The sequence below is a fragment of the Varanus komodoensis genome, unplaced genomic scaffold (assembly GCF_004798865.1).
Source record: "Varanus komodoensis strain SLA01 unplaced genomic scaffold, ASM479886v1 scaffold13_3, whole genome shotgun sequence".
In the NCBI taxonomy this organism is placed as follows: domain Eukaryota; kingdom Metazoa; phylum Chordata; class Lepidosauria; order Squamata; family Varanidae; genus Varanus; species Varanus komodoensis.
The window spans coordinates 7,355,024-7,380,591 of record NW_025335409.1 but is presented as its reverse complement, the minus strand read 5'-3'; the positions used below and the strand labels follow the sequence as shown (position 1 = coordinate 7,380,591).

The 25,568-nt window shown below is 40.3% G+C and overlaps 1 protein-coding gene across 4 annotated transcripts in view; it reads left to right on the top strand.

Moving 5' to 3' along the window:
- SLC2A13 (solute carrier family 2 member 13) overlaps positions 1–18,346 on the top strand; it is a 155,245-nt gene extending 136,899 nt beyond the window's left edge. The window contains exons 8-11 of one of the 4 annotated variants that reach the window (XM_044423384.1): positions 2,126–2,247; positions 3,918–4,070; positions 6,012–6,165; positions 12,685–18,346. In XM_044423384.1, the coding sequence (XP_044279319.1) occupies positions 2,126–2,247; positions 3,918–4,070; positions 6,012–6,165; positions 12,685–12,697 (442 nt within the window). In that variant the 3' untranslated portion in view covers positions 12,698–18,346. Of the gene's footprint in view, positions 1–2,125; positions 2,248–3,917; positions 4,071–6,011 lie in introns of those variants that run through there. The other 3 variants (XM_044423383.1, XM_044423382.1, XM_044423386.1) reach the window with 3 other exon arrangements.
- The last annotated feature ends 7,222 nt before the right edge of the window (positions 18,347–25,568 follow it).

Genomic DNA, 25,568 nt, shown 5'->3' with positions numbered 1-25,568 from the left:
CATTCCACACCCTCGGGGTCCTGACTGCCAGGAAGTGCTTCCTGGCAGTCAGGACCCCGAGGGTGTGGAATGGGCTTCCACAAGAGGTCGTTGAGGCCCCATCGGTGCGGGTGTTCAAGGATAGGCTGGACATGCACATGGTGGGCATGTCGTGAGCGGAGCTGGCTGGTGCCGGAGATCAGACTAGATGCCCGGGAGGCCCCTTCTGACTCGCTCTGTTTCTATGTTTCTAATGTGCCATCATATGCTGATCTTACAGAAATGCACTGTATTTCTTACAGATTCTTAGAATACATATGTGTTCCTTCTTTCTCATAATAATGATAGGCATTTTGCCAATCAAAAATGTAAGCTGCTTAATATTGCAATCAGCAGGTTGCTTCATACTGACAAATACAGATTCAAGATGACTAACTAACTAGCATCTTTATTTACTGCATTCATAAGAAACATTGGGACTTCACTTTAGTGGGCAGCTGCAATGCTGCCTGAAAGGAATCTACTAAGCCAATTATAGTATTGTTTGCTTCAAGACACTTCAGTGTGGATAATCAGCCAGTATTCATCACTGTGCACCTGCAAAAACGACTAAGAACAACACTGAAATGAGTCTATACGCTGGTATAAAGCTGTTATTCTGTTGTCCATCATTTAGACTGACATAAATACAAGTCTCTGGTGATACAAGGTGCATCAGAGAAGGCAATATACTTGCTGCAGCCACTTGCTTAGTATGACACTAATCAGTAGCATATGAAAAGTACGGGGTACTTTTCAACACAAAGTCAAAAATTGCCTGTACCACCCTTAATTTCTAGTTATTGATAGGGAATACATGACAAGTGTTTATTGAAACAGGTCTAATGGCTAGGAGCCCATTATAATCAGCTGTCATACTTCATAGGAAACAAGAAGATAGGAGGAGGTACAAGAGATTGTGGTCGACTTAATGTGCTCCTTGTATAATGTGTTTTACAGCTAAAATTGCATGCAAAGCTATTTATGTTCTTTTTAAAATCCATTTGAAATATTAAGATCCCCTTAAGTTTAAGGTGACTAACAATAAAAATAATGTAAAATATGATAAAAGCAATCAAACAAAAGCCAAAGAATCAAGTAGCAAATCAGAAAATTAAAATCAATGATAGACTTTATGCAGGATATGCAGGAGGGCAGCTGCAAGTTTTCTGTTGGACGCATGCTTGTGTCACAAGCACATTCTTTGCCTGTGGTTTTCAAATTTGATAATAATCAGAGTCTCCAGGTCACATAAACTGATTGAGCTTCCTGGGTAGATCATTTCCCAACATCAATTCTCACATTTTTCTCCATGTGCTTATGCATATGCAGTTAGGTGGTGAAATAAGGACATCCACTTGTGTGCATGAAATGGAACTATATAAGGTAGCATTCATCACATGGCTTCTGCTGGCTCACAGTAAATGGACAGCTTCTTGCATGCATGAACTGGATTGTAAACTTGCTGCCAAGGCTCTGTTTCCCTTGTTTATTCAACATCTTGGTTTTTAGGTGCTTAAGAAGTGTTACTTCTTTAAACAGAGATGCACCCTGTTCCTGGTGATTAGCCTTCTAGGCCTGGAAGCTATTGATGGCATGCCTTCAGCAGGGTTCTGAAAGACCTCCATGTCTCTGAGCAGCATTTAACTTCAGGGTCCAGAAAGAACTAGATGTGCTTTAGCCTAGATAAAAACTTCAGAGAGGTTCTCTGGTTTGAAAGGATCTCAGAAGAACAGGAATATTTGTTTTTCCTTTATACTGAAACATGAAATTAAGGGACACTTTTAAATCTAAATTGGATTAATGTATTTATAACTGTAAGAGGTATGTGTTATGGAATAATGCCTGGAAGTTTATAAAATGGTATATTTCTCCAAAGGCTTTTGCTCACCCATGTGTTCTCTCTCTCTCACGCGCACGTGCACACACACACACACATCTCAAAGAGAGAGAAAATTGACCTACCATCAGCTTTTCATAGCAAATATGGTATTTGGTTTCTTTCATGATCTGAATATGTTTTGCTCTCACTCTGCATTTGAACTAATGGCTAATGGATATCAATTTGATCATTAAACCTTTGTTTTATATGGTGGCTGTCTTGCAGATGTTCAAATGAGACCAGACTCAAAACTGAAGATATGCATTGGGCATATAACTTCTGCCCTACACCATACTCTTGGACGGCACTCCTGGGACTTATTTTATACTTGGTTTTCTTTGCACCAGGTAAACAAACTTGGCACATAAGTTTTCTGATTAAAATAAATTGAGCTTATTGAATTGTTATGTTCTAGGAAGAACTTTCAATCTGGTGCAAATCTTGGGGATGTCTGTGTTCCTTCTACCCTGTGATGAGAAAATGACATGTTAACTGGCTGTACTGCATTTATTTGAGCACACTATGTCTACCTGACCCTTTTCCTTTGAAAGGTAGACAGAATCATCAGGGAAATATTTGCTTTCAGGTAACTGATACTACCAAGTTCACTCCTGATTATTTTTTTCTCACACTGGATTAAACTTAAGGCTCACACTGGATTGAAAAATTTCCTTGAATCTAACAGTATATTATCATCCACAGTAGCTGTTGATACTCTTTGCTATCCAGCTTTTCTCTGTGTAAAGCTTCTTTACTTTTTAAATATAATCCCAGTTGCTTAATACTGTTCTAGAATCAATGGTAAGTCATGGTTGTGTACCTGCTGAGGGTCCACAGTCCAACAGGGAGTCCTGCACAAGACCTCCAGGACTTGCTCCTTTTCTTCATGGAGGTTACCTGCTTTTTCACCTGCTTCTTGCTCTGACCAAGGCAAAAATGGTGGCAAGAAGGTGACATAATAGACACCACTATGCACTTGCTGCGTACTTTCTGTCAAGGAAGGAGGCAGTAGCAGTGATAAGGGGGATGAGGCACTGGAGCAGCTGGTGACAAGGATGATGAGATGGTAGCATCGCCGAGGCAGAAGGCCCATTGAAGGTGTTTTTCCAAGGATGCACCACAACCTGAAAACAACATTGATTAGGACAAACCAAAATTCCACAAAAACATGCAAGCTTTTGAGTTTACTTACTAGTCTAGGTGGTACAAAACCTTGGGACGCTATTTGTATAGATTATTTTTAATCAGTGTAACTATCAGTTTCTCTCCTCCTCTTCTAGTTCACTATTGTTTTCACCGTCTCAGTTCTCAAACTGAGCAATAAAAATATCAAAGGAGGGGGATTCAGGCCACTGTGTCCTATCACTTCTATGTAATGCTACCAGAACCCCAACTTCTATCCTTTTGCTCCAATAATTCCAAAGAGGTCTGCCTGCTACCTTGTTTTTTCTCAGTGACCTGCCTGCTTCACAATTTATTTTCATTTGTATTGCTAAAATCATCACCTCTATGTGCAAAGTGTCAATGTGTGGGAAAGCATTTTTCAGCATTAAAAAACTAAGCATTAAATCATTCAAATAATTTCATGTGCTATCTCCCTTAATCTGCTTCCTAAACCGGAGCAGTATATGCAGTACTGGCAAAATTCCCAACTCATACTCAAAAAAACTAAAGTGAAAAAACGTCATTCTCTACCCACCTCTTCCAAAATGTATTTCATAATGTAATATCTCCAGTAAGTCAAATTTGCCACTTCATTAGATCTCTGAGATGATTTCTAAACTTTTCTGTTCTGGCAGTTCCTCAACAGAGAGTTGAGAGGCAGACATTTTTTTTTTTGGAAGTCTAAGATTTATACCCACTGCTAATATTATGCTTCATATTGTGACTTTATATTAAACTAAAGTGTTCATAGCATCTTTCTGTCTACCCCTCTTTTTCCCCTCTACCTCTCATTTTTGAAGATCATTTAGTAATTTTGAATTTTCTATTTAAGTTAATTATTTGTTTTTCTAAGGAATGGGACCAATGCCTTGGACAGTAAATTCTGAAATATACCCCCTTTGGGCAAGAAGTACAGGAAATGCATGCTCCTCTGGCATAAACTGGATTTTCAATGTCCTGGTGTCACTAACATTTCTGCACACAGCTGAGTATCTGACATACTATGGTAAGAAGTGTTTTTTTACTGCCTTAAATAGTACACAGATCAACAGCAGTTTGGATGACTGAAATGGCAGCTTTTCATTTACACAGCTGTTTCTGGAAAGTTTAACTTCTTTCCATAAAGTCCTTTAAAAAGCATTTGTGTGTGTGTGTGTGTAAAGTCAAGTACAGTAGTTATACTGACTAGCATATTCCATGGTAATGTCAGAACTATCTTTTCAGAGTTTTCAATATAGAAAGTTGTGAGTTTCACAGGAGGATATGGTGGCCCTTGAAGCATAAAAAGGATATTAGAGGGATTACTGACTGTGGTGCTCTTAAAAATAGCAGCACCAGTACAGAGAAACCACAGCACCTGAGAAGCAAGGGTAGGATTTTTACTGTTCTCCATTGTGCTTCCCTATTGTTGCCACAGGGAGAATCAGCATCTGCTGTTTTGGTTCTTTCTACTTTTTACCTTCTTTACAGTAAGTTTTTAAGATGATGTGCTTGGGATATGTTTGTGGTGACAATCTGCAAAAGGACAAGGAAGCTTCTCTAAGGGCAGTTATGGTGGGGGTTTACTTGTCAGATGAAAAGAAGAACTAATAGGTATTTTATGCCTCTTCTTTGTGGTCTCAGTGTATCACACACTTGGGCTTTTGCACCTGCACAAGGCCTGATCTGGGAAACACTTCAATAGCCCAGCTCAACCCTTGCCTTCCATGGTATTTTGCATCTCTGGGGAGGTGGGGGAAGATAACCAACTGGTTATAAAGCCTTCTTTCAGAGCGGCCATGGTCCCATATCCTTAAAGGGGGTGATGGTGCAACCACCGTTAGGGGAAAAAATGTCCATTGACAAGTACCTTCTTCCCCAGGCAATATGCTTTAGACTGTGGTCAGTGATTAGATCCAGGCACTTTAGAATGAAATCAATTTTTAGAACCTTTTCAGTTTGGTTGTAGGCTTGATTTGGCCCTACCTTGGGATGGTCCATGTGGTTTATTGCCCATTAGTGGTACTAGTGTACCTTCTTCATTTGCTCCTGTAATATTTGCATGCCCAATTCAGAGTGCTAGTGCTAACGTATAAGGTCATTTATGGCTTGGTGCAACAGTAGCTGAAGATTCTTCCCATTCTCAAGCCCTGAGGTCATCATCAAAGGCTCAGTCTGAGCATTCTTACATGTTGTGGCCACTAAGAGGTAGGTAGTTTCAATAATAGTTCCTCCTTCCCTAAATGTCTACCCCAGGGAATGCTGCCTGGTACTTGATTGTCCTATGGCACCATCCAACAACCTTTTCCTGGCAGGCTTTTTAATCCCCTGTATAATTTTGCTGCATATTGTATTATTACTCTTTGCCATCCTTTAGTGCTTTGTGGTTGATGTCTGCCCTCTTTTATGAATGCCATGGTCAGGCTTCACCCTCATAAAGGTTATGGAGTGGCAGGAAGGACTCCAGTTTGTGGGATCCCACCTTTGAGGACAGGAATCTGCATGCAGTCACTGCTTTATGGCTTGTGGTTTATAGTTGTTTATCATTCAGTGGAGGGTTGGATAAACAACAGGAAGACAACAGAAAATTTAACTGTATGACTGAGAAGCCTAACATCTATTTCAACCAACAAAGCTGCTTGTTGGTGATTTGGCTCTTTTTGCTGGTGTTCGCATGAACGAATACATCTGCCCCTTACAGCTAAAAGGACTTTCCTGGTGTATGCATACTTACTTTCTTTTGCAGGAACAAGTCTCTTCATTCAGTAGCTTTGCTTTTCATGACATTTTGGTCCATACTAGCTTGCTAGGGAGGTTCCTCCACTGTTGGGAACCTTGGTTTAAATTCTGCCATTCAATATTTATCCAATAAATCTTTGACTGTGTTTTTGCATTTTGTCCTGTGAGGCAAAGAACGAACCTTGTATTAATGGTCCGTGTGTGCTCTTTTTTTTTTTTTTAATTGCAGGAGCATTCTTTCTGTATGCAGGGTTTGCTTTTGTGGGACTCCTTTTCCTCTACGGCTGTCTTCCTGAGACGAAAGGGAAAAAACTGGAGGAAATTGAAAGCTTATTCGAGAACTCGCTGTGTACATGTGGCACTTCAGATTCTGATGATGGGAGGTATATTGAATATATCCGGGTGAAGGGAAGTAATTACCATCTTTCTGACAATGATGCTTCTGATGTGGAATGATTTCCAGTTGCTGATGTATTAAATCATTTTGCAGCCTGTGCCAGGGGAGGGGAGGATGGATGGCTTGATGACGCCACTGCCCTGCCTCTGGACAGGCTCTGTTTCTGCTGTCTACATAGAAACAGTTTCCTACCCTAAACCATGTCTTGGAAAAGAATAAAATACAGCATTTTTTTTCAATTAGCTGAAGTAATAGTTTGCGAAGGGGTTATTCTGTGAGGATACAGGCGTTACAACGGGTTGTTATGCTGCTGTTTCTGAAGCCCTCAAAATTATGATGCCAGATTTAGTTGATGAAATACCATGTGGAGTTGTCCATCTTGAAAAATGCTAAAAAGAACAGCTAGTCAGAAACCAGATCAATCATAAAAGTATGGTTACCTGGCAACCGAGATTTGATACAAAAGTGCTCAGCTTCACTCAAAATAAGCAGGAGGTTTTAAAAATCTGCTGCCTGCTGCTGTCATCGTAATTTATTTAATATTATTACTTTTTTAAAGAGCAAATTAATCTTACATGCATGGAGAAGGCAGGTCTTTGCAACTTTCCTTTTTTTGTTTTCTTTCTTTAGGCATGCCTATCTTTATAAACTGAAATCTCTTTAACTCCCATTACTTCGTATGAGAAAACCTGAGAAATGTGCCTTTGTGGGTCTCCCGAGAATTACGAGAAGCGAGTGTGGGTGTTCCTAAGGCCTGGTTGATATGTGTATATAGTGATATCACAAAGGCTGCTTGAAACGCCACAGCATGGAGGCAGTTTTGTCTTGTAACTGTCCGTGTATGAAGGTGCTCCTCAGCAGATCGAAACACACTGCTTCAGCCATACCACTGCTTCCCATCTCTCGGTGTTTTGCTTTGATAAGATGAAATTTGCCAAAAGCTGGAGGCTTCCATAAAACCAGCTACATGAAACCTGTTGGTGACAAAAAAACCTCCAGGCATAACACATACACTGTTGCAGATACATTATTCGCCTTCAGCTTAGGTCACAGTCTCACCAAGTTGGGTTGCAACAGCAGCACATTGTGTGCTGGAAAGGGAGCAGGATTAAGAAGTAGGTCCCCAACAGTATGTGGAAGGCTGTTAGTCCCTGAATTCTGTCTATTGATTTCTGGAAATATATTCATGTCCTTAATAACTGAGCAGGGAAACATGTTTCTCAGAAGCTTGTGAAGACATTCCTTCTGGGATAGCATTTTGGATGTTTGCATAAAAATTCCATGGGTCTGCACACACTACGAAGAAGACTTTCAGCCCAGGCTTACCACACACTAGCTCTCCAGGAATAGCTCGACATGTTTGCTTTCAGGATCACTCAGTTATGGGCTTCTCCGGTAGCCTTCTTCAACTGAAGGCGGGGTTCAGATCCCTCCCAAGCATGGCTTTCTCTCATGGGGGCAGACGGGGTGCAGCAGCCCCCTCCCTGGAATCAGGTCATGCTCTTCTCAAAGGAGCAGCAGCTGTGCTGTACCTGCCCATCTATCTGTGCGTTCACCTTTCAAGCACATGGACAAGGCTTAGGACAGGACAGGAAGTCAGTAAATGAAAGGTGGAAGAGAAAGGTGTGTCTCCTTGAAGAATGGCAAATGGGCAGCGGCACGACAGGCTCCCAGCAGTGAATCAGACCCAGGGAGGTGGGAGTCCTGAGTTCAGCAGAGGGCTGCTGTAATTCAAACAGGACAGTGTGGACTTGGAAGGGACGGCGAGGCTGGCTTTCCGTCAGGCCCAGTCAGTGAACACCATGGCCTGTTGGACCCTTCATCTGATAACCCACAACAGCATCCTCCTCATAAAACAAATGAGCTAATAGCATGGTGGGCTTCCCTGCCCTACCACTGCAGGTCCCTCCAACTGAGTTCACTTCAGTTTAAAGCAAATCCATGAATTGTTTTTCAGCACATGAAAACACATTATGCCAGTCCTCTTCCAGTGACACTGGGTGCTGGTTGAAGTCTAGGCTCAATTCAAAGTGCTAGTACTAATATTTGCAGTCCTACCCATCTTGGGGCCAGGTTATCTGAAGGATCACCTCAACCTATATGTACCTACCTGTATCTTTGGGGTCCTGCTCTGGGAGTGCGCCTGCTCCTACCTTTCAGTATTCTGAGCCAATGAATGCAGCCACAGCAATGTTGATACATTCTTTATGTGGCTGTATTAACCCTTCTCTGTGTATTAAGCTTTTAGGGGACTTAGGACATAATTGCAGCCCCGTAGAAGGAAGAGTGTAGAGGTCCAGCAGTGTGGACAGAAGTGTGGCTACCAAAAAGCAAAGATAGCAGCAAAGCCAGAAGTTAATAATCTTTCTGTCTTAGGTCATATTAATATCTTTATGAGTTTATAAACATTTAAAAATCATCTTGAGAATATATGTATCATTTTTACGTCCATACTGTAGGAGGCAAAGCTTGTTATTCAAGGTCTGCAAAATAACCTAGTGTTGTTGTTCCCACTTTGCACAGGTGTGCATGTTAGAATAGTGTATGCCGACTCTACGGCAAAATCCAGAGTTACTGATATTTTGGGGCTGTGAAACTGACTGTTGAACAGGTTGTTGTGATACAGATATAATTGTGGCTGTACACAATTGTGTACAGATATATGTATATATCTTTAAGCGAACTTGCCATTTTTAGCTCCTCCAGGATGCCCCAGTGGCCCCCTCCCCATCTCTCTCTTGCCATTAGCCGTGGAGTGGAAACAGTATGCCATGCATCTCTATGTGTTGTAGACATAAAGGACCTTCATGTAAACGTATTTTGTGCTGCCTGTACAGTGGAGCATAGCGTTTGGCTGCAAGCTGAGCAGGTCAGCTCTCACGCCAAACGTTAGCCATGCTCTTCAGCAGCCTTTGTACCCAGGAGCTGCTTCAGGGGCAAAAGGGGGTCATGGAAACAACTGTGGATGGAAACAACAGAGGGGTAGCCCTGGTGCTCAGATTTCTCAGAAGCCAAATCTATCAGACTTGGCAGACTTGGTGCGCAAGGCCTTATTGTTGCTCAGCCACCAGAGCCAGGGCTGTTTTGTGATGCTACGAGGGCTTTTTTAAAAACATGTACTACCATAGACAAAAGGTACCATTTAAGGCAAAAATATGCCGATCTAAAGAACATTGCTGTAGTTCAGAATCTAAGCCATTCCATGGTTGCATTGTTAGCTGATGTAAAAAGTGACTGATAACAGTGTGGAAAGTTGTCATGCTGTGTTTTTTCAAACCTGCTTTTCAGTGAGGGTTGGTTGGTTGGTTTGGTTGCCTGGTGGAACTGCAACACTATTGAGGCTTGTCAGGGGTCCTATGCTTTAAGGATTTTCTGTTCACAGGTCCTGCCTGTTTTATTGTTTCCTGTTGATTCTGACTGGTGGATTGGCAATGAATTGTTTCAGTTAGTTGGCTCCAATGTGAGTTTTGGTTTCCATGAATTAGGGGGTTGGCAGAGAGAAGGTGTTAATTACTGGCTTCTTTGCAGTATCTTTTCCTTGCTACTTTGTACAGTGAAATAGTGCTATTTGACTATTTTTTCAATAAAATAAAAGCTTTGCAGAAATTGCTTCTTACAGTATTTTGGCATTTTTGCATTAAGATGTTTACCCCTAATCCCCCTACTAAGGACAGAAACAGCTGCCCCTGCCCCCTCATTTTTACCTTAGAGTTGGTGCAAGGCCTCAGCCATTAAAAGACCCCCTTAGTTTCCCATACTACAGTCCTGATGCTGCTCTAGAATAAAAAGGGGGAGTGTACATTGGTAGATTGCAATGTTAAGTCATTTCCGTTTGGTCCTTAGAGTACCTGTGATCCAGAAACAGTTTGTTAACCATGGAAAGTACCTTTTTAGTGAAAACTTATGCATGAGTCAGGTTACAGAAAGCTTTTGCTTACGGAGAAAGGCATTGCTAGATAATACTCTGAGGACCCTGCACTTCCAGCTAATCACAGGAGAGTAAAACTAAAAAGCTCTTGTTTGGAAATAACCAATGATCATGAAATACTGTGAACAGTAAAGCTCTAGTATGTTATAGTTGTGTGCCTAAGAGAAAGTGACTGCATATGTGCCTAGGTTAGGGGCTTTAGCTGTTGCCTTGGTAACTGCACAAATCAAAGTTTTTAATCATACCAGCAACCTCTCCTTCTGCTGAGTATGTGCCTTTTCTCATTTTCCCACTGCTAGTTCAGCTTCCTTTGAACAATATTTGGCTCGACAGCTTTCAGAATCAAAAAGGATAATATTGTCAAACTAATGTATACGTTATGATTACCTCTGAATAATGGCGAGCCCCACCACCCATGCAAAGGTATCTACCTTTGCATATCCTCCTTTATGCTGGAAAAAAAGAACAGTTCACCCACTGGTAAATAGGTTTTCTTCAGCAGAGGTCATTTTGAAAGGTGAATGAACGTTGTTCACTTGTTTATTTTTGCCAGAATTCTGCCTCCTTTTAACTTGGAAGAATAACATAGTCCTAAAAATCAAAATAGCCCCAAGCTATAGTGTTTTCTAACTCCATTGGGTAAATAATTATAATGGATGTTAATATAGATTTAAGTAAACATTTACTAGCTCTGTTTTGGTTGTTGCTGCTCTTATTGTTTGGAACCCATAACTTGAAATAATGATCCATATGTGGCCGGAGCTCTGAACCTTATTGGCTGACAAACATATCTGGAATGTTGTCCTTGTGAGTGTTCTGATAAAATGGCCACTATGTGGAGCTTGCTCATTCAGAAAGTAGCTGCCATAGCAGACATAGTAAGTGATGAACTACCCATCTTCCAAAGTGATGAAACCAAAAGAAAAATTAACATGCCATGAACCTAATAAAAGGGAGGTGTGTGGACTGAGTTCCAAGACAGAACCCGGATTTTTCTGCTTGGGCATTCATTTTGTTGAAGGCAACCTGATAAGCAAGTGACCTGACCGAGGAACTGAGGTCAAGAGTCCACATTCTACAGGCAAAATCACCTGTTTGACCACACAAAGCACAACAAAATACTTCACAAAAGGAAACTGGCAGTGCTCTGAGAAACATGCACACACAGGAAAAACACACACCACACTAAAGCAAGCAGACAAGCCAGCTAGCACACACCAAAGAACCAAGCCAGCCAAACTGACACATACACACACTCTGCCATGCTCTCGCATCCCTTCCCTACGGCTCCACCTCTTAGCCCTCCAGGATACTTCTAACTCTTTTTTGCTTTGTTATGGCTGGTTGAAGATGCTTCACGTGAAGTGCTGGAGTCTACCACCCATCTCACCATTTTTCTTCTTTTAAGAAGCCTCTCCTGCCCACTGGGACCCAGGGACATTCTTGTTAATAGAAATGCTATGTGAGGCCTGTGGGCTGCTTTGCAACTCATCAGCATCCTAGTTAAGGCAAAACCAAGGTCAATAATTAAATAAACTTTTAAAATGAAGAAAAACCATCATGAGAAGCAAGAGCTAGGAGGGCACCCATAGAAAAATGAGTATTAAGCTGGACGGGTATATCTGATAAGGGACATTTTCCAAATGTACCAACTAGCCAGCATTTCTGACTGTTCTGCATCATCCTTCATGTGCAGGTTCTTGTATCCTAATGCCCAGTCCTTTGCCCCTTGCCCATCTTGCAGCTGAACAAGCTAGAAATGAGGAACTACAGCTCCTTGTCACATCCGAACATAGACCCTAGCTTCTTGTCGCTCACCTAATAAAGCAGGAATGAGAAGCAAACTTCAAACCTTGGCTTCAGCCACTGTCTGGGTGCAAATGCCCTGCTCAGCTTGTAATGAGCTGTTTTACTTCATGACAGGTGCAGGTTGCATATCCAAACCTGCTCTGGGATTGTGTTGTGCCAACCCAGCAAGCATGACTTAGGCCAGGATGTTCTTTTTTTTAAAGCTCACATAAGGTGAAAATAGGCCATGGGTTATGTGAGGGTTGCTGAGGGTTGCCTAAGCCTTGTGAAAGCCGAGCTGACCAGGTTCGCATGACATGGCAGCCCTCAAACAGGGGTTGCATATTTAAAATGGCAGCCTCAAGGGGGATACTTAATCCACTGTGGGCTGTTGCATTTTTTGTACAGTCCCTCTCGTTTGCTAGGATTGCAAGAAACCAAGAATCTGGCCTCTGACATTACAGTGATTTTTTCCTCATTAGTTTGCCTGATGCAAGGAGACAAATGCATGGCAGCAGGGAGCTCAGGCAGTGTGGAGCAACACAGTGCTCAGAAATTCTGGTTTTTATGTCTGAAAGCGGCCTGTCTGAACATTTTTTCTTTTGTTGTATGTATGCATGTATGTTCTCAGCTGGGCGATGTTGCTTCAGTTGCTAGAATATGAATGTGGAATTAAAGGAATGACCGGAATGTTTTTAATCTTAATTCAATGCAGTTGGATGTAGAATTACTCTTAAGAACCCCATTATGACTAAAATGTAATTATAGCATATGTGTTCATTTCCATAGGTTGGGACTGTGAACCACTCCGGACATTAGTTTTTAAAACATAAAATGTGAAGTTTGCTTTTCCCTTGTAATATGATGTTTTGTCTGCTGGAAGGGAAGAACATAAACTTGTTGCCACACCTAGACAAAATCCATCTCCCTATGCGACTGATTTATGACTGCCTCCATTGCAGAGTATTACAGTGGAAGCCTGGAAAGAGAAATTTCTACTTTCTTTAGTGCTGCTTATAAACTTAAATTATAAAAGCCATAAGAACTGCCCCAAAAATTGCTCCATATAATGACTTTTCTTCCCCTGGCTCTTTCTCTTACCATCCAAATGCCTTTTTAACTTTGAGAATACAACCAGAGAAGTGCTGAAAAAGCTGTCAAAACTGGGGAAGCATATATAATGTTTCGGGAAGGTTCACAATTTATAGCAGCTCTCTTCTCTTCACAGGATGTTTTGACTTTCCCATTCAAATTGTCTGTCTGTGGTTCCACCAAATATACAGTGTTGCCTTAAATGGGTTTAGTCTCTTCCTGCCTTTAAAAACAAAGTCAGGAAAAGTAAATAAACCAAACCTTTTATGACGAAACTGGTTTCTGTCTTGCCTAAAGTTCCTCTTAGTTTAGATAAAATGCAAGCATAATTCCCAAACATGTTGTTGTTCCTGCGACTGAGTCCAGTAATACCCATGTGCCAAGCTATGTGCTGCCTTCAGTAGGGACAGTCCTTAAATATACCTTCACTGGTTTGCCTGCCTAAAGCCTTAATCTAAGAAAAAGCCTCCAGCTTGAGTGTTCAAGGTAAACATGAGGTCATTCCTAACTGATCTCAGTACTTTGCAGGCTTACTTACAGTCAGGAGGAGTATGGATGCTTTACTGGTGATTCCTCTCTCTTCTGCTGGAGTTACCTACTGAGGAATAACAATAATTACTGAGAGCTTGCCTGATTTAATGAAAGGATGATCGCTTTGACAAAACCTTGCAACAACCCAGTGTGCTGAGCTTTGCAAGCTATGATCCAATTTATACAAACTTTCTGCTTAGGCCTTTATCAACGGGAAAACCATTAGCCACAGTTCTAGTTCCTTGACATTCTCTTAAATGGCATTCAGCCATGCACCACTCTTTTTCCGAAGCTTCTTAGCTTTATCTTGGTATGGAGTACATTTTTTTTAAAGTCAGCTGTGACATTTCCCCAGCCTCTACCTTTTAGAAGGTGAGAGCAGAGCATTTCAGCTTACTAACGACAGCACAAAACCTGCAGCCACCTTTCTCGATCCCTTTGTTTTTCTTCTGGACATTCTTGTTTAAGTCTTCCTTTCAATATTGCTTTATGCGCTAATCCTGCCTTAGTCACAGTACCAAGAATTATTTATAATAAAGCTTAATTAAATTAATACTTGAAGTAAGTCCTACAAAATTGGGTTTTATTTTTAGAATCTGTGAATTGTTATAATGAAAAATAAAGATGAAATATTTATATTTTGCAGCAGATTTTTGTTTATATTTTTTGCATATATTAATTTTAAGAGGACTATGTTAGAGGCCTAGATTTAGTATTCCAGATACAATTATTTAATTAGAATGTATCGGATTACTTTGTTATACCAGGAATTTTATTTTTAATAAAACATGAATAACATGCTCCAGCACAACCCTTAGTGAGCCTTTCTAAGTAAAGCATACCAATTTCCAGTGGTCTGTAGGTTGTATCCAAAATAATTGAAGTCCCATTCATTTCAATGGGCCTACTCTAAGTAGGGTTAACATTGGATACAACCCCGTGTTTAATGGTTTCAGGTGGTGTGCCATTTTCTTAAACAGAATTTGACAAAACTGAAATACATCAGAGTAATCCATTGCTACTAATCCATTGTTTCAGTCTAGCAAGAGCAATCTGCAGGTGGAAGCAGGCTTCTTCAGAAAAATCTGCTTGGTGGATCAGGTTGTCTCTGTGCAGGAAGGTGCCGAGCAACTTCCAAGCCACGTGCAGAGTTGTGTGTGCAGCGTTCCGTAGCATAATAGAAGAGCATTTCAGATAGGACAGGTGACGTCTTGTGATGGTGAGGCGAAGGCTAGCCCCTATCCCCGCCCTCGGATGGTCCATCAAAGTTTCCTATGCTGGCTGCCTGGGTCATACATGTGTGTTCCCAGATTTCCCCACATAAGCCACTTTAGGCTAATGAGCATGTCGGACACATCAGACATAGCACATGCTTGCTACAAAGTCATTGCTCCTTAATTCTGCCTCCCCTCCCCCTTAGCATATAAAAATTCTGTTTTTGTTAGCAGCTGGAGCAGATTTAAATACTATCTTTAAGTTTCTTGGATATTTTTTACAATTAATTTGTAAAACATGATTAAATAGAGTAAGTCCTTTAGGGATTTCATAAAAATCTGTAGCCGTGCTTGTCAAATCTGCACTGTGCTTCATTTTTTCCTGTAAAATATACTATTCTGTGAATTTCAGTGAAAGCAGCATTATAAACCTCATGAGAACAGGATGCTTTAAGTGGAATTTATTTTGAAAAATATTCATATTAGGAATTGGAAGTCACTGTGGTTTTAGGTCTAAGAACCTTGGGGAAACACCAGCCACACTATTTTCATCTCTACCCACCATAAATACAGACAAGATGTTGTAATTATGCTTACGGTAAAAACATTAACATCCAGAGAATCCATCTGGATTAGTGGGTAGCATACAAATCTGGAAGGAAGGAAGGAAGGAAGGAAGGAAGGAAGGAAGGAAGGAAGGAAGGAAGGTGCACTAGAGGGATTTGAAATGTAAATAAACTAACCAAAATAGTTAAACCTTCTTTCTATAAATGTAAACTATTGCTAGGACCCTTCAGGAAGCACAAGGACCTTCTCAGGCATGGATTAGCTCTCTAGTATAGTAAAACAAAGAGAGTTTGAATGCTTAAATGAAAGCTTTAAATCTAGAAATTTGCTGACATTATATGGGCCAGAATTGCCAAGCAATGAATGTACAAGTCAGCATTGTGCACCTATATTACCTGAAATGGCCTAAAATGTTTTGTTTAAAGCCAAGATCACACTAAAATTGCAGAACTGGAAGGATTTGAAAGTGAACTCTACCATTTCAAACAAGCAAGCAAGCAAACCCTATCCAAGGAAGCCAGAATTCCCCTCCAAAATTTGACCCAGCTTGTGATTTGCTGGGTTCTGCTTTTCCTTCTGTCACTGCTCCTGCCCCTGCCCCTTTTCTGAAACCTTCCTGGTGAGGTGAGTGGAGCACTTGTGTCAGGATGTATCCATGGGCCCATCTCAGTGTATTTGATGAAAATTTCTGAGCACGCTTTGACACATCCACAGCAGCTAGGAACCCTCAGATCCAGGCTTTTTAACATCCCATGGCTCATTCCATTCAGGCTAGGCAAACTAAGACTACAGTTCCTGGGATTCCAAATTTTTCATAGACGCTTTCAAGCATGTTCCTCCATCTCCATTGTGTCCCCAGTAACAACAGAGATTTTATCTGTCATCTCCTGCCTTATGCTGTTTGTAGGTTCCTAATTCCCCTGTCTTAGCTCAAAGTAAGTTGTTGTTCCCTGAAATAGCTTTAGAAATGGGAATGGTTTTAATTTTAGGTCCAGGACAGTTGAGCACAGTGGCAGGGATGTCTGTCCAGGACTAGTCCAAACTGGATAATCCAAGAATCACTCTTTCATTTGACTAGAGTTCACTTTGGTTGCATTCCAGGGAAGTGCCCCCACCAACCCCATGTTCTTGCACAGCTTCCATTTGAGTTAAGGAACCTGAGCAGGAGAGTATTGTGCTTGTGCTTGTTGTTTAGAAATAGTTTGTAGGTTGTTTTAAAACGTTTAGCAGGGATTTATAATGTGTGAATGAAAGACTCTCTGGTCCCCAGTGACTGCCACCTGGATTGCTCTTTCTGGTCTGCTACCATCAACAGACCAACATTGATTGCAGAAGTTCAGGGGCAATGTTTCCACCACCCATCACCATCACAGACCAGTGGGGGGAAATAGATGGGGTCCAGGAAGCTTTAGGGACTACAGTGGCCAAAGGCTGCTTGTAGCCTCAGGGTCGCAGATTGTGCGTGCCTGATGAAACATAAGAGAAGATGCGATGAAAACAGTGCTTCAGAAATTAGACACTGTGTATTATAAAGGTATTTTAATATGAAGATAAAAGAACTGAGATGCACTTTAACACTAACATGTCTTTGTGCATTTTTATTTTGCCTCTGTTCTGGAAATGTATTAGGCCAGAGGCAGTGAGGCTACAATATATGTTTTACAGTAAAAACAAAACAAAAAAGAGTGTTATTGCGGGTAACTTTTACAGCTTAAATGTAGCTACTGACCATAAAATGATTCTGAATTGTTCTTCAGATTTTTCTATAGAACTTCATAGCCTTCTGTAAAGTACCATTTGGCATAATTTACAGAATGGTGTGTGTTGCAGCATGCTTTAAAAGGAGGAAATCAGCAAAATATATACTTCTTGGTGAACAAAGTTCTGGTACTGCTGAATGAATTCTTTAAAAGTATTTATGTAGATTTTAAAACTCAGAAAAAATATTGGGCAGTTATCTATTTTGTGTATTTTCACATAGAGAAAGAATTTTTAATGTGCCAATAATCATCACTGTGGTGTTTTTGTAATCAAGTGGAAATGTTGTTCAGAAGTACTGTATATGAAAATATTTTAGCCACCAAATTTGTTAGTCAGTTTCAAAACACATTTCTTGTTCTGATGCAAAGGCAGTAAGATCAGTGTAAGAAACTGGTTTCTATAAATCTTTTTGTATGTAATAATTATAAACTATATTACACTAAAGAACAGGGCATGTGTAATGATGAAGCTCTATCTATCTATCTATCTATCTATCTATCTATCTATCTATCTAATGTTGGCATACATGTTTTCTTTGGGGTCTTTTTTCTATATTGGAGTTTGAAATTTTATTCATTTTATGTAACATACCAAAGGCATTGAGACATTGCACATTAGCTGTACAAAGTTGTCTACTTTGATAGTCAAAGTTGTCTACTTTGTTGTTCACTGCCCGGAGATCTTTGGCTATAGGCTGGTATGGAAGTTACAAAATTAAATAAACACATAAATAATTATTTTGTGTAACATCTGTATTGGAGCATCAGTCCTGCAAAGTGTCTAAGCTGCTTTAAAAAAAACACAGTTCCTTGCCCATGACAGGGTTCATGTCAGGGAAAGGGATCATATTCCTTTTCTTGGAAAAAATGTACTCATACTTAACCACCCACCCTTCTAGCAGTCTGAAGTGGCTGGTCCAGTGGCTCCTGTTTTGCTATGCCATGATCTTCTGGTTTTCCTTGGAGGTGATTCTGGCAGAGAGCTTTCCATGTGAAACCAAGATGGTGATGGAACCAACCACCTCCAAAAGACAAGCATGGGTGGGTGGAGTCCTCAGCCATCCCTTTCCTCAGCATTTCACACTTGTCATTTTGCTTCTCAACCAACCAAGCCTATAATGTATAAAAAGTGGTGTACATTTTATGAAAATGTAGTGATAAAAAGTTGAATGTTTTTATGTTTCAATTGCTTCACTGAAAGTTCAGTCTCTCTATGTAAAAATAAATATCTTTTAAAAATTGTCTGACAATTGTAAATGAACAAAATAAAAGGCAGTTGATTACAGACTTTTTCTTGGGTTTTGTTTTTATTGTAAAGCATATGGTTAAGGTACTGTCAAGAAGCCACAAAGAAAAGAAACCTAATATTGGCAGATTATGAAACTACATGTATAATGCACACATAACCAACACACATTTATTTCTCACACATTGTAATAGCAATCTGAAAATGCTGAAAGATATGCTGCTGGTCTTTCTTAGGGATGAAGCACAACAGGCCAAGTTGTTATATAATGTCTGTCAGTTGAATACATTGGCATTAACTTCACAAAGAGAGCTTTATAGTATGGCAAGCAAATACTGTGTGTGTAGTTCTTGAATTCCAAGCAGAAAGTAAAGTGATCTAACCTGTTGAATATTGCCCACCTTGGCAGGCACTTGACATTTAACACCATATCTATTCCAGTAATGAAGCAATAAAAAAGAGAGTGGCATTCTAGAATATGCATACAAAGGTGCCAGAGATCCAGTGGCTGGCCCAGTTAACTTTTGTATACACATTCTTTGTCATACAACCATAGAAAACCATTGTGAGCATGTACAGGAATTAAAAGACTTTCTAAAGAACTGAAAAAGGAAATAATTAGATTAGAAATGCAAACTAAATACATAAATCTGTACTTCAAAAATGAAAAATATACTAATTCAGCATCTATTTAGTCATGCTGGAACCACCCCTAATTTTAGTCATACATCAAGTTACAGTTTCACAAGGGCCTCAAGGGTAACCAGAATAAGGCATACTTCTACAGGGAGGGAGCGAGAAATCCTAAACCTGTGTTCCTTGTTTGTCATATAAATAATCCCAAGTCTTTCTGGCAGCAACTGACTTTTGACCTGTAGCAGCCCAGTTTTCAGTCTGGAGTGCACTGCAACATTTCTTGTCCCCCTCTTTACCATCACTCACTCCCATTATCAGACATTTAGGTTGATCTTCCTAAACTGTCGAGTACTTCTGACAGTATCTGTGACCTCTCTGAGACAGCTTTCTCCAACCTGGTGCCTTCCAGCTATTTTGGACTTCAATTCCCACTAGCCCCAGTCAGCATGGCCACTGGTCAGGAATCCTGGGAGTTGCAATATTAACCTGGGGGCACCAGATTGAGGAAGGCTGTTTTGAGACATCAGAGGTTGAACCTGCAGCAACCCAAGGGGTTGTTAGGAGTTAAACACTTGAAGAATATCACTGTAAGAGGGACCTTGCAAATCAAAGAAATCTCTGCATAACCCCCCCACACATACACAACATGCACACACACAGCCACTGTTAACTTGTTACCACCATTGCTATTAAAAGCTTTCTTCTATGGCAGGGGATATGTGTTGAAAGTTAACAGTTATGCTAAACTTAGAAATGCCCATACAGTGTAGCTTTTTAAAAAATATTTTCAAAACAGGTGATCTAGAATTCTGTTTCTTAAAATTTTTATTTTGATTATTTTTCCACTTAGACCCAGAAGCCAAATTAAAAAATGTTTATTGTAAGGCAAGATGTAGGAAAGAGTGAACATGATGGTTTGGAAAGAGCTTTAGGGGGATGACATTTCTTACAGAATCCAGATTTTACTTCACTTACCCTCAGCTGCTCCAGGTCCATTGCCATAAAAAGTGTGTGTGTGGGGGGGGGGGATCTTTTTAAAAAGTAAAAGGTTGTAGCAAGTGGATACAAGCAAAACTAGCATACATATATAAAAGTAAAACTGAAGAGAAGTGATCCCATGGTAGATGTTAAGTGGTGTCAAGATCCAAAGACTTAGGGATCCAAAGAAAGGACCTGCCTTGTAAAATATTCTTTATACTTCCCTTATTTTTGAATAAGGTTGGCTGTGGAGAATGGAGAAGTATTCCTTGAAGGTGTTGAGGCCAAATATTCTTTGGGTTGGCAGTAAGTTGTCATACTTAGGCTTTTTAAAAAATAAACATTAGCCACTATATCTAACCACAACCTAAACCTGATGATGAACCTGATGCTTGTGTGGGGGAGAAAAGATGCAAGCACACACACTGAATTTATTGGTATTTCCTGTTCTGTCTTGGGGCCCCTGTGCGATTGTGCCTAATGAGTTGACGAGAGAGGACCAAAGGGGAGCAAACTGCAATGTGTAGAGCATCAAAGCAAAGTCACAAATCCAGACTGGTGCACCTGCTGCTTGCTTATTACTGCGAAAAGCCTGTGTAGTTAAAGATAACATAAAAGTAACCACAACCAAGTAAGCAATTTTCTTATAATCTAGAGAGAAAGATGGCTTATGCCCCCTGCCTGATAGCTTTTAAATAAAGCTTCCCAGTTTGTCAGAAATTGTTACTGTGTATCAGATTCACTGGGAAAATGTGAAAGCTTTAGATCAAGAGATGGGGAAGCTAGAATGGGATTGCCCAATATTCTTGTATCACTTCCTCATTTTGCCTGTAATTATTGTACTCTATTGGCTGCATTCCATAGCAAGTTGGCTTAAAAAAAGCATTCCTGTATTTGAATATACTAGAGTAAAGTAAAGAAGTATCTGAGCAGAATGCTTCTGCTGGAAAAAAATCCATATCTGTTTGGAAGATTAATCTGGCTGCTGGCTGGACACAGAAGAGGCAGAGTCACTGGGCTCAGGTCTCCTAGGAAACGACTGCTGGATTTGCTGTCGCTTTTATACAGTCTGTAAAGGTGGAATCTCTGAAAATATGAGAGAGGCAAGCTGGTGACTCTTGCAGTGGAAAGTCACAAATACAGCTGCCACAATTGTTGGATTCTGGGTGTTTCTCGTCCTTCCTCAAAGCAGTATGACTGGCTAAAAATTGTTACTTTGCACTTTTTGCCTCTTGCAAAGAACTCCAGGTGGTTCACATAGTCCTCCTCAACTCCATTTTGTCCTCACAAAGACAACCCTGTGAGATAGGTTAGGCTGAGAGTCCACGACTGGCCCAAAACTACCCAGTGTGATTCCTGGATGAGGATGGATGAAAAGTCAGATGTCCAGTAGTCCGACATGCGAACCACCACACCACACTGGGTGTGGCGTGCTGTTGTTTTTGAAGTCACTGCCCTAACCATTTTGTTTTATATTGTGATCACTTGGATCACTTTACATATTACCCAGTGGTAAACATGTGAACTGCCATGTGTATTTTTGTGGCACAGAGCTAGTTTATCACAGCTAACTGCCAATATAGTAAATTGCCTTCACAGACAACAGTGCAAGTCTTAGGACACAGTCACATCAGAAATGAAGTCAAAGACACACACACAGCTGAAATGTTTAAATAATGGATCTGGACCAGTTGATGTTGCCAGAGTGGCATCACTGGAGCCCTGCTGCACTCTCCAAGGGATTCCCATACTGCTCCAGGAATGCCTGTTGCAAGGAGCCACATGGGGTGAGGTTCTAATACAATTGCTTTTTCACACCATTGTTACAGGGTTTTTTTAGATTTCTTTACTTACTTTTACACATTTCAAAGGTACCAAGGGACCTTCCACGTATGTTCCATTCCTTCCAAATGCAGGCAGTCTCACAAAAAGTTAATAATTATTACAACTGCTGAATTACAATTGCAACAAAATGGAAAGCAAAAGATTGTCCAACTAGTGAAGATTGGTCATGGTTATGTTGACAAGAAGGTAACAATGTTAGATTGGGGAATGATTGATTCCTTTCTTCTAGTACTGGAACTATGAAAATTATGCAACAGTGAAGCAAAAATCACACAAAACTGGTGGTAAAAAACTGGATCCTGAGAAGAAGATGTTACAAAGAATCATGCGGAGTCCTCCTCCATGGCTGGACCACTTCAGATTGGTAGTAACAGATACTATGTTCCAGAAGGAAGGCACTGATAACAAAAAAAGGTAGGGAAGGAGATGAGTGTTTCATTTATTGAAAAGCACAGTGTTGTGTTTTTGTGTGTACTCCTAGACAGCTCTGAAGAAATGTAAAATGTAGTTTGAAGCCTGTTGGGCTAATGAAATATCATTTGTTCTTCCTTGAGATTTATCCTACCGCCTTTTCTAGATACTATGTTCCAGAAGGGGAATTAACAGTATCATACTTTTTTGATTAATTTTATGGAACATTGCTATAAAAATAAATATCAAAATGTAAATACTAAAACTTAAAATACTGAACTCTCTGTGTTCAGCGTAAGGAAAATATAACATATTTGCACAACGAAGCAAGAGTTTTATTTTGTATGTATACCTTTTCATGGAAATCACAAACAGTATTATTACATTGTGTGAACTGACTTTTTTTGGAAAGGGTTTGTAACTGATGTTTGAAGGTGACCAACACAGGTAACAAAGAACCTGTGTGAAATATCTCCAGAAAATCCAATCATTTCATAAGTAAATTGGGTTTCAGAAATGGTTATTTAGTTAGGTGCTTTCTGCTGGGGAAGCATTGCATATACACATGACTGGACTTTTCCTTGATCTTTTCACTGGTTGCCTACACTCCACACCTGGGTGTTCTGCTGATTCTTGTTCTTGGAAATAACAAGGTTAAATCTTATATTGCATCTCCTTCCACTGGCAACTGGTACCCGTGTGATCTAGAGGCAGCATGATTTTCAGGAGCTTGAACTGTATGTGCCTCTGGATGCTTCTGTCCAGATGGCTTCTGGCACTTTTAATCAAAAGGAATTCCATCTGTTTCTCCTTAACTTTTTCCTAGTATGAAAATAAAGATGGAAGTGGTAATAAAACACAGGAGGGTTGTCAGTGGAAGGCAGTGATGTCGGGACACCCTGATGCCCAGTAAAATCCCATGTGAAACAAGAAAAAAGCTTCCTATGGAAGCATCCTCATTGTCATTGTATAGGATGCAAAATGGGTATTTGCTGTAATAGATGAACATTCTATATTGCTGAGTTGCTACTTAAAACGTCTGTTTTTTTTTAAGAAACAACATAATGAACTGTAAAATGTACAGTCAGTATGTGCTTACACCCCCATGTTCTTCCAATTTCTGTTTGTGATGCTGTGCTGTTAAAAGCAGCCTCTTGTTTCCATGCCCCCCTGCTTGGAATTGCAATACTAAGTATCCCTTATTAAATATGATCAAGGATGACGCACTGCGGGATAAATGTTCACACTTTAGAGATTCACATAAATATACTTCTTGGTATTAAAAGCACTATGTTATCATGGAGGGAAATTTCAAGAGAGCTGCTTATGCTCATTAATCGAGAATATAGCAAGGTAAAAAGAGAAATCTGTTTTAACATGCATGTTTGGACTTAGACGGCTTCCCGAAAACAGCTTGCTCCTGTGACAGAATGCACAGAGAAGGTCCTAATCTTTGGCCTTGCAACATTGTTAGCTTGTAAGACATCTTCAGAGGGGCTTTCATTTCACTGGCTTACCACTTCAAATAATCCCACTGAAGTCAGTGTAAAAATAGTCATCCTTTTACCCCAGCTCCTTGGCATTTCTGCATGGCTCTGCACTCCTAAGTTACAAAGAATAACCATTCATTCATTCATTCATTCATTCATTTATTTGAACATTTCTATGCCGCCCCTTGCCGAAGCCTCGGGGCGGCTTACAACTAAGCAGCAGCAGCAGTCTAGTGGGGCCTTCCTTTTTCTGTCCCTTTTTGCTACCTGCTTATCTGCTCCTCGGAATGGGTTCAATATTATTGGCAGCTTGATCTGAGATCTAGGCAAATATAAAATTAAAGGAGTTTCTATTTGAGAATAAAAACACAAAATTTGAAAGATTGGTATTTAATTGAAATAGCAACAACACAGAGTGAAACTGATTAGTAGAAGAAAATACTGGAAACATTACAGTCTGACATATGTATACTTGCACTTCACAAAACAGCTGTTGTCATGCATAGGGAATTTCCATGTTTAGTTATGTTGTCAAGCTAATAAATCCATTTTAAAGAAAAAAAGCTAGCCTGGTAGGTATGTTCTTCTGCATAAGAAACGTGCTCTTGGACTCCTGGTAACCATGACTACAGTAGTACAGTCAAAATGCAAATCAGATCCTATGATTAGGATTTCTCTTTAGCCCAGCCCATTTTTAGCAAGCTTTGATCTCTCACTTCTGACAGAAGTGATCAATAAATGTGTGTGTGTGCATGTGCGCAGTCATTTGGGATAACTTGTTTTCAAGCCTTTATCAAAAAGGTCAAGCCACATGTTTGTAAGTCTTCAGTATGCAGGTCTTTAAAATTTGAACCAAGAATTATCTGCACATATAATTTTGAAGTTCCTGTATAATATGCAGTACAGGAGATTGAAGAAAATGGAAGGCAGGGATTTTACACATTATATTAAGTCGCAGTGAATGCAGTGTGACTACAAGGACATACCCTTTATGGTTCTCCACCCCCAACATGGGAAATTCAAGGCAGCTGCTCTGACATAATTTTCTTTCAGTACTGACAACATGGCTTGGAATTTGTTAGCTCTCTAGTTTTTCCACTAGTGTAGTGAATACCAGATGTCACTTTAAGGGGGTGTATGCATAAATATTTTTCATGCTGAACTGCCTAAGCACTCTTGGGATGACTTTACCATATGGAAACTGGGCACTGATGAAAAACTGCTTTGATATATGTGTAGGCTATGAAGAGAATGGATGAGCAACAGCAATGAGTATATGCAGCTGTATCCCAAAGTGACTTCAAAGTCAAAACCATTACAGCTTTAGAAAGGCTTCCTGCTCTGCACAAGTTTCACAAAGCTCCTCGTGCCTTTTCAGAACATGAGTGCAGCCTTGTATGAGCAGAGCCACTGTAATTGTACATGGCAGGCAAAGAATCCACAGGTGCAGCATTTCATCGCACCACATCTACTTGTGGGGAAACAAGTGATTCCTTAACTGCTGCCTGTCATGCAATCCTTAAAGGGAGGTTGCCTTTGCTCCATGCGGTGTTTTGTCCCAGGAAATACCACATGTTCCTTATGGATTACCAGCCAGTTAAGTGTTCTAATAATGAGCTTGAATTGCCCAGTCTGAGTTTCTCATTGTAATAATGGGAAGATTATTATAAACTCAATCTGGCTAGAGTTCTAGATTGCATGAGAAAGTATTTTCCCACCACCTTTGCCACCCATATGTAAGATTTGCAAATGTACAGAAACACAGAAGTTGCACTTTAGTCAAATACAAGACTCAAAATGGCCAACTAGCTGAATTGCAAAGGGGACCAAGCAGAGAGGTACAGATCACCTGTACCACTCCTCCCACTCTGCATTTGGAGGCTTACAAGCATCCAGGGTATAG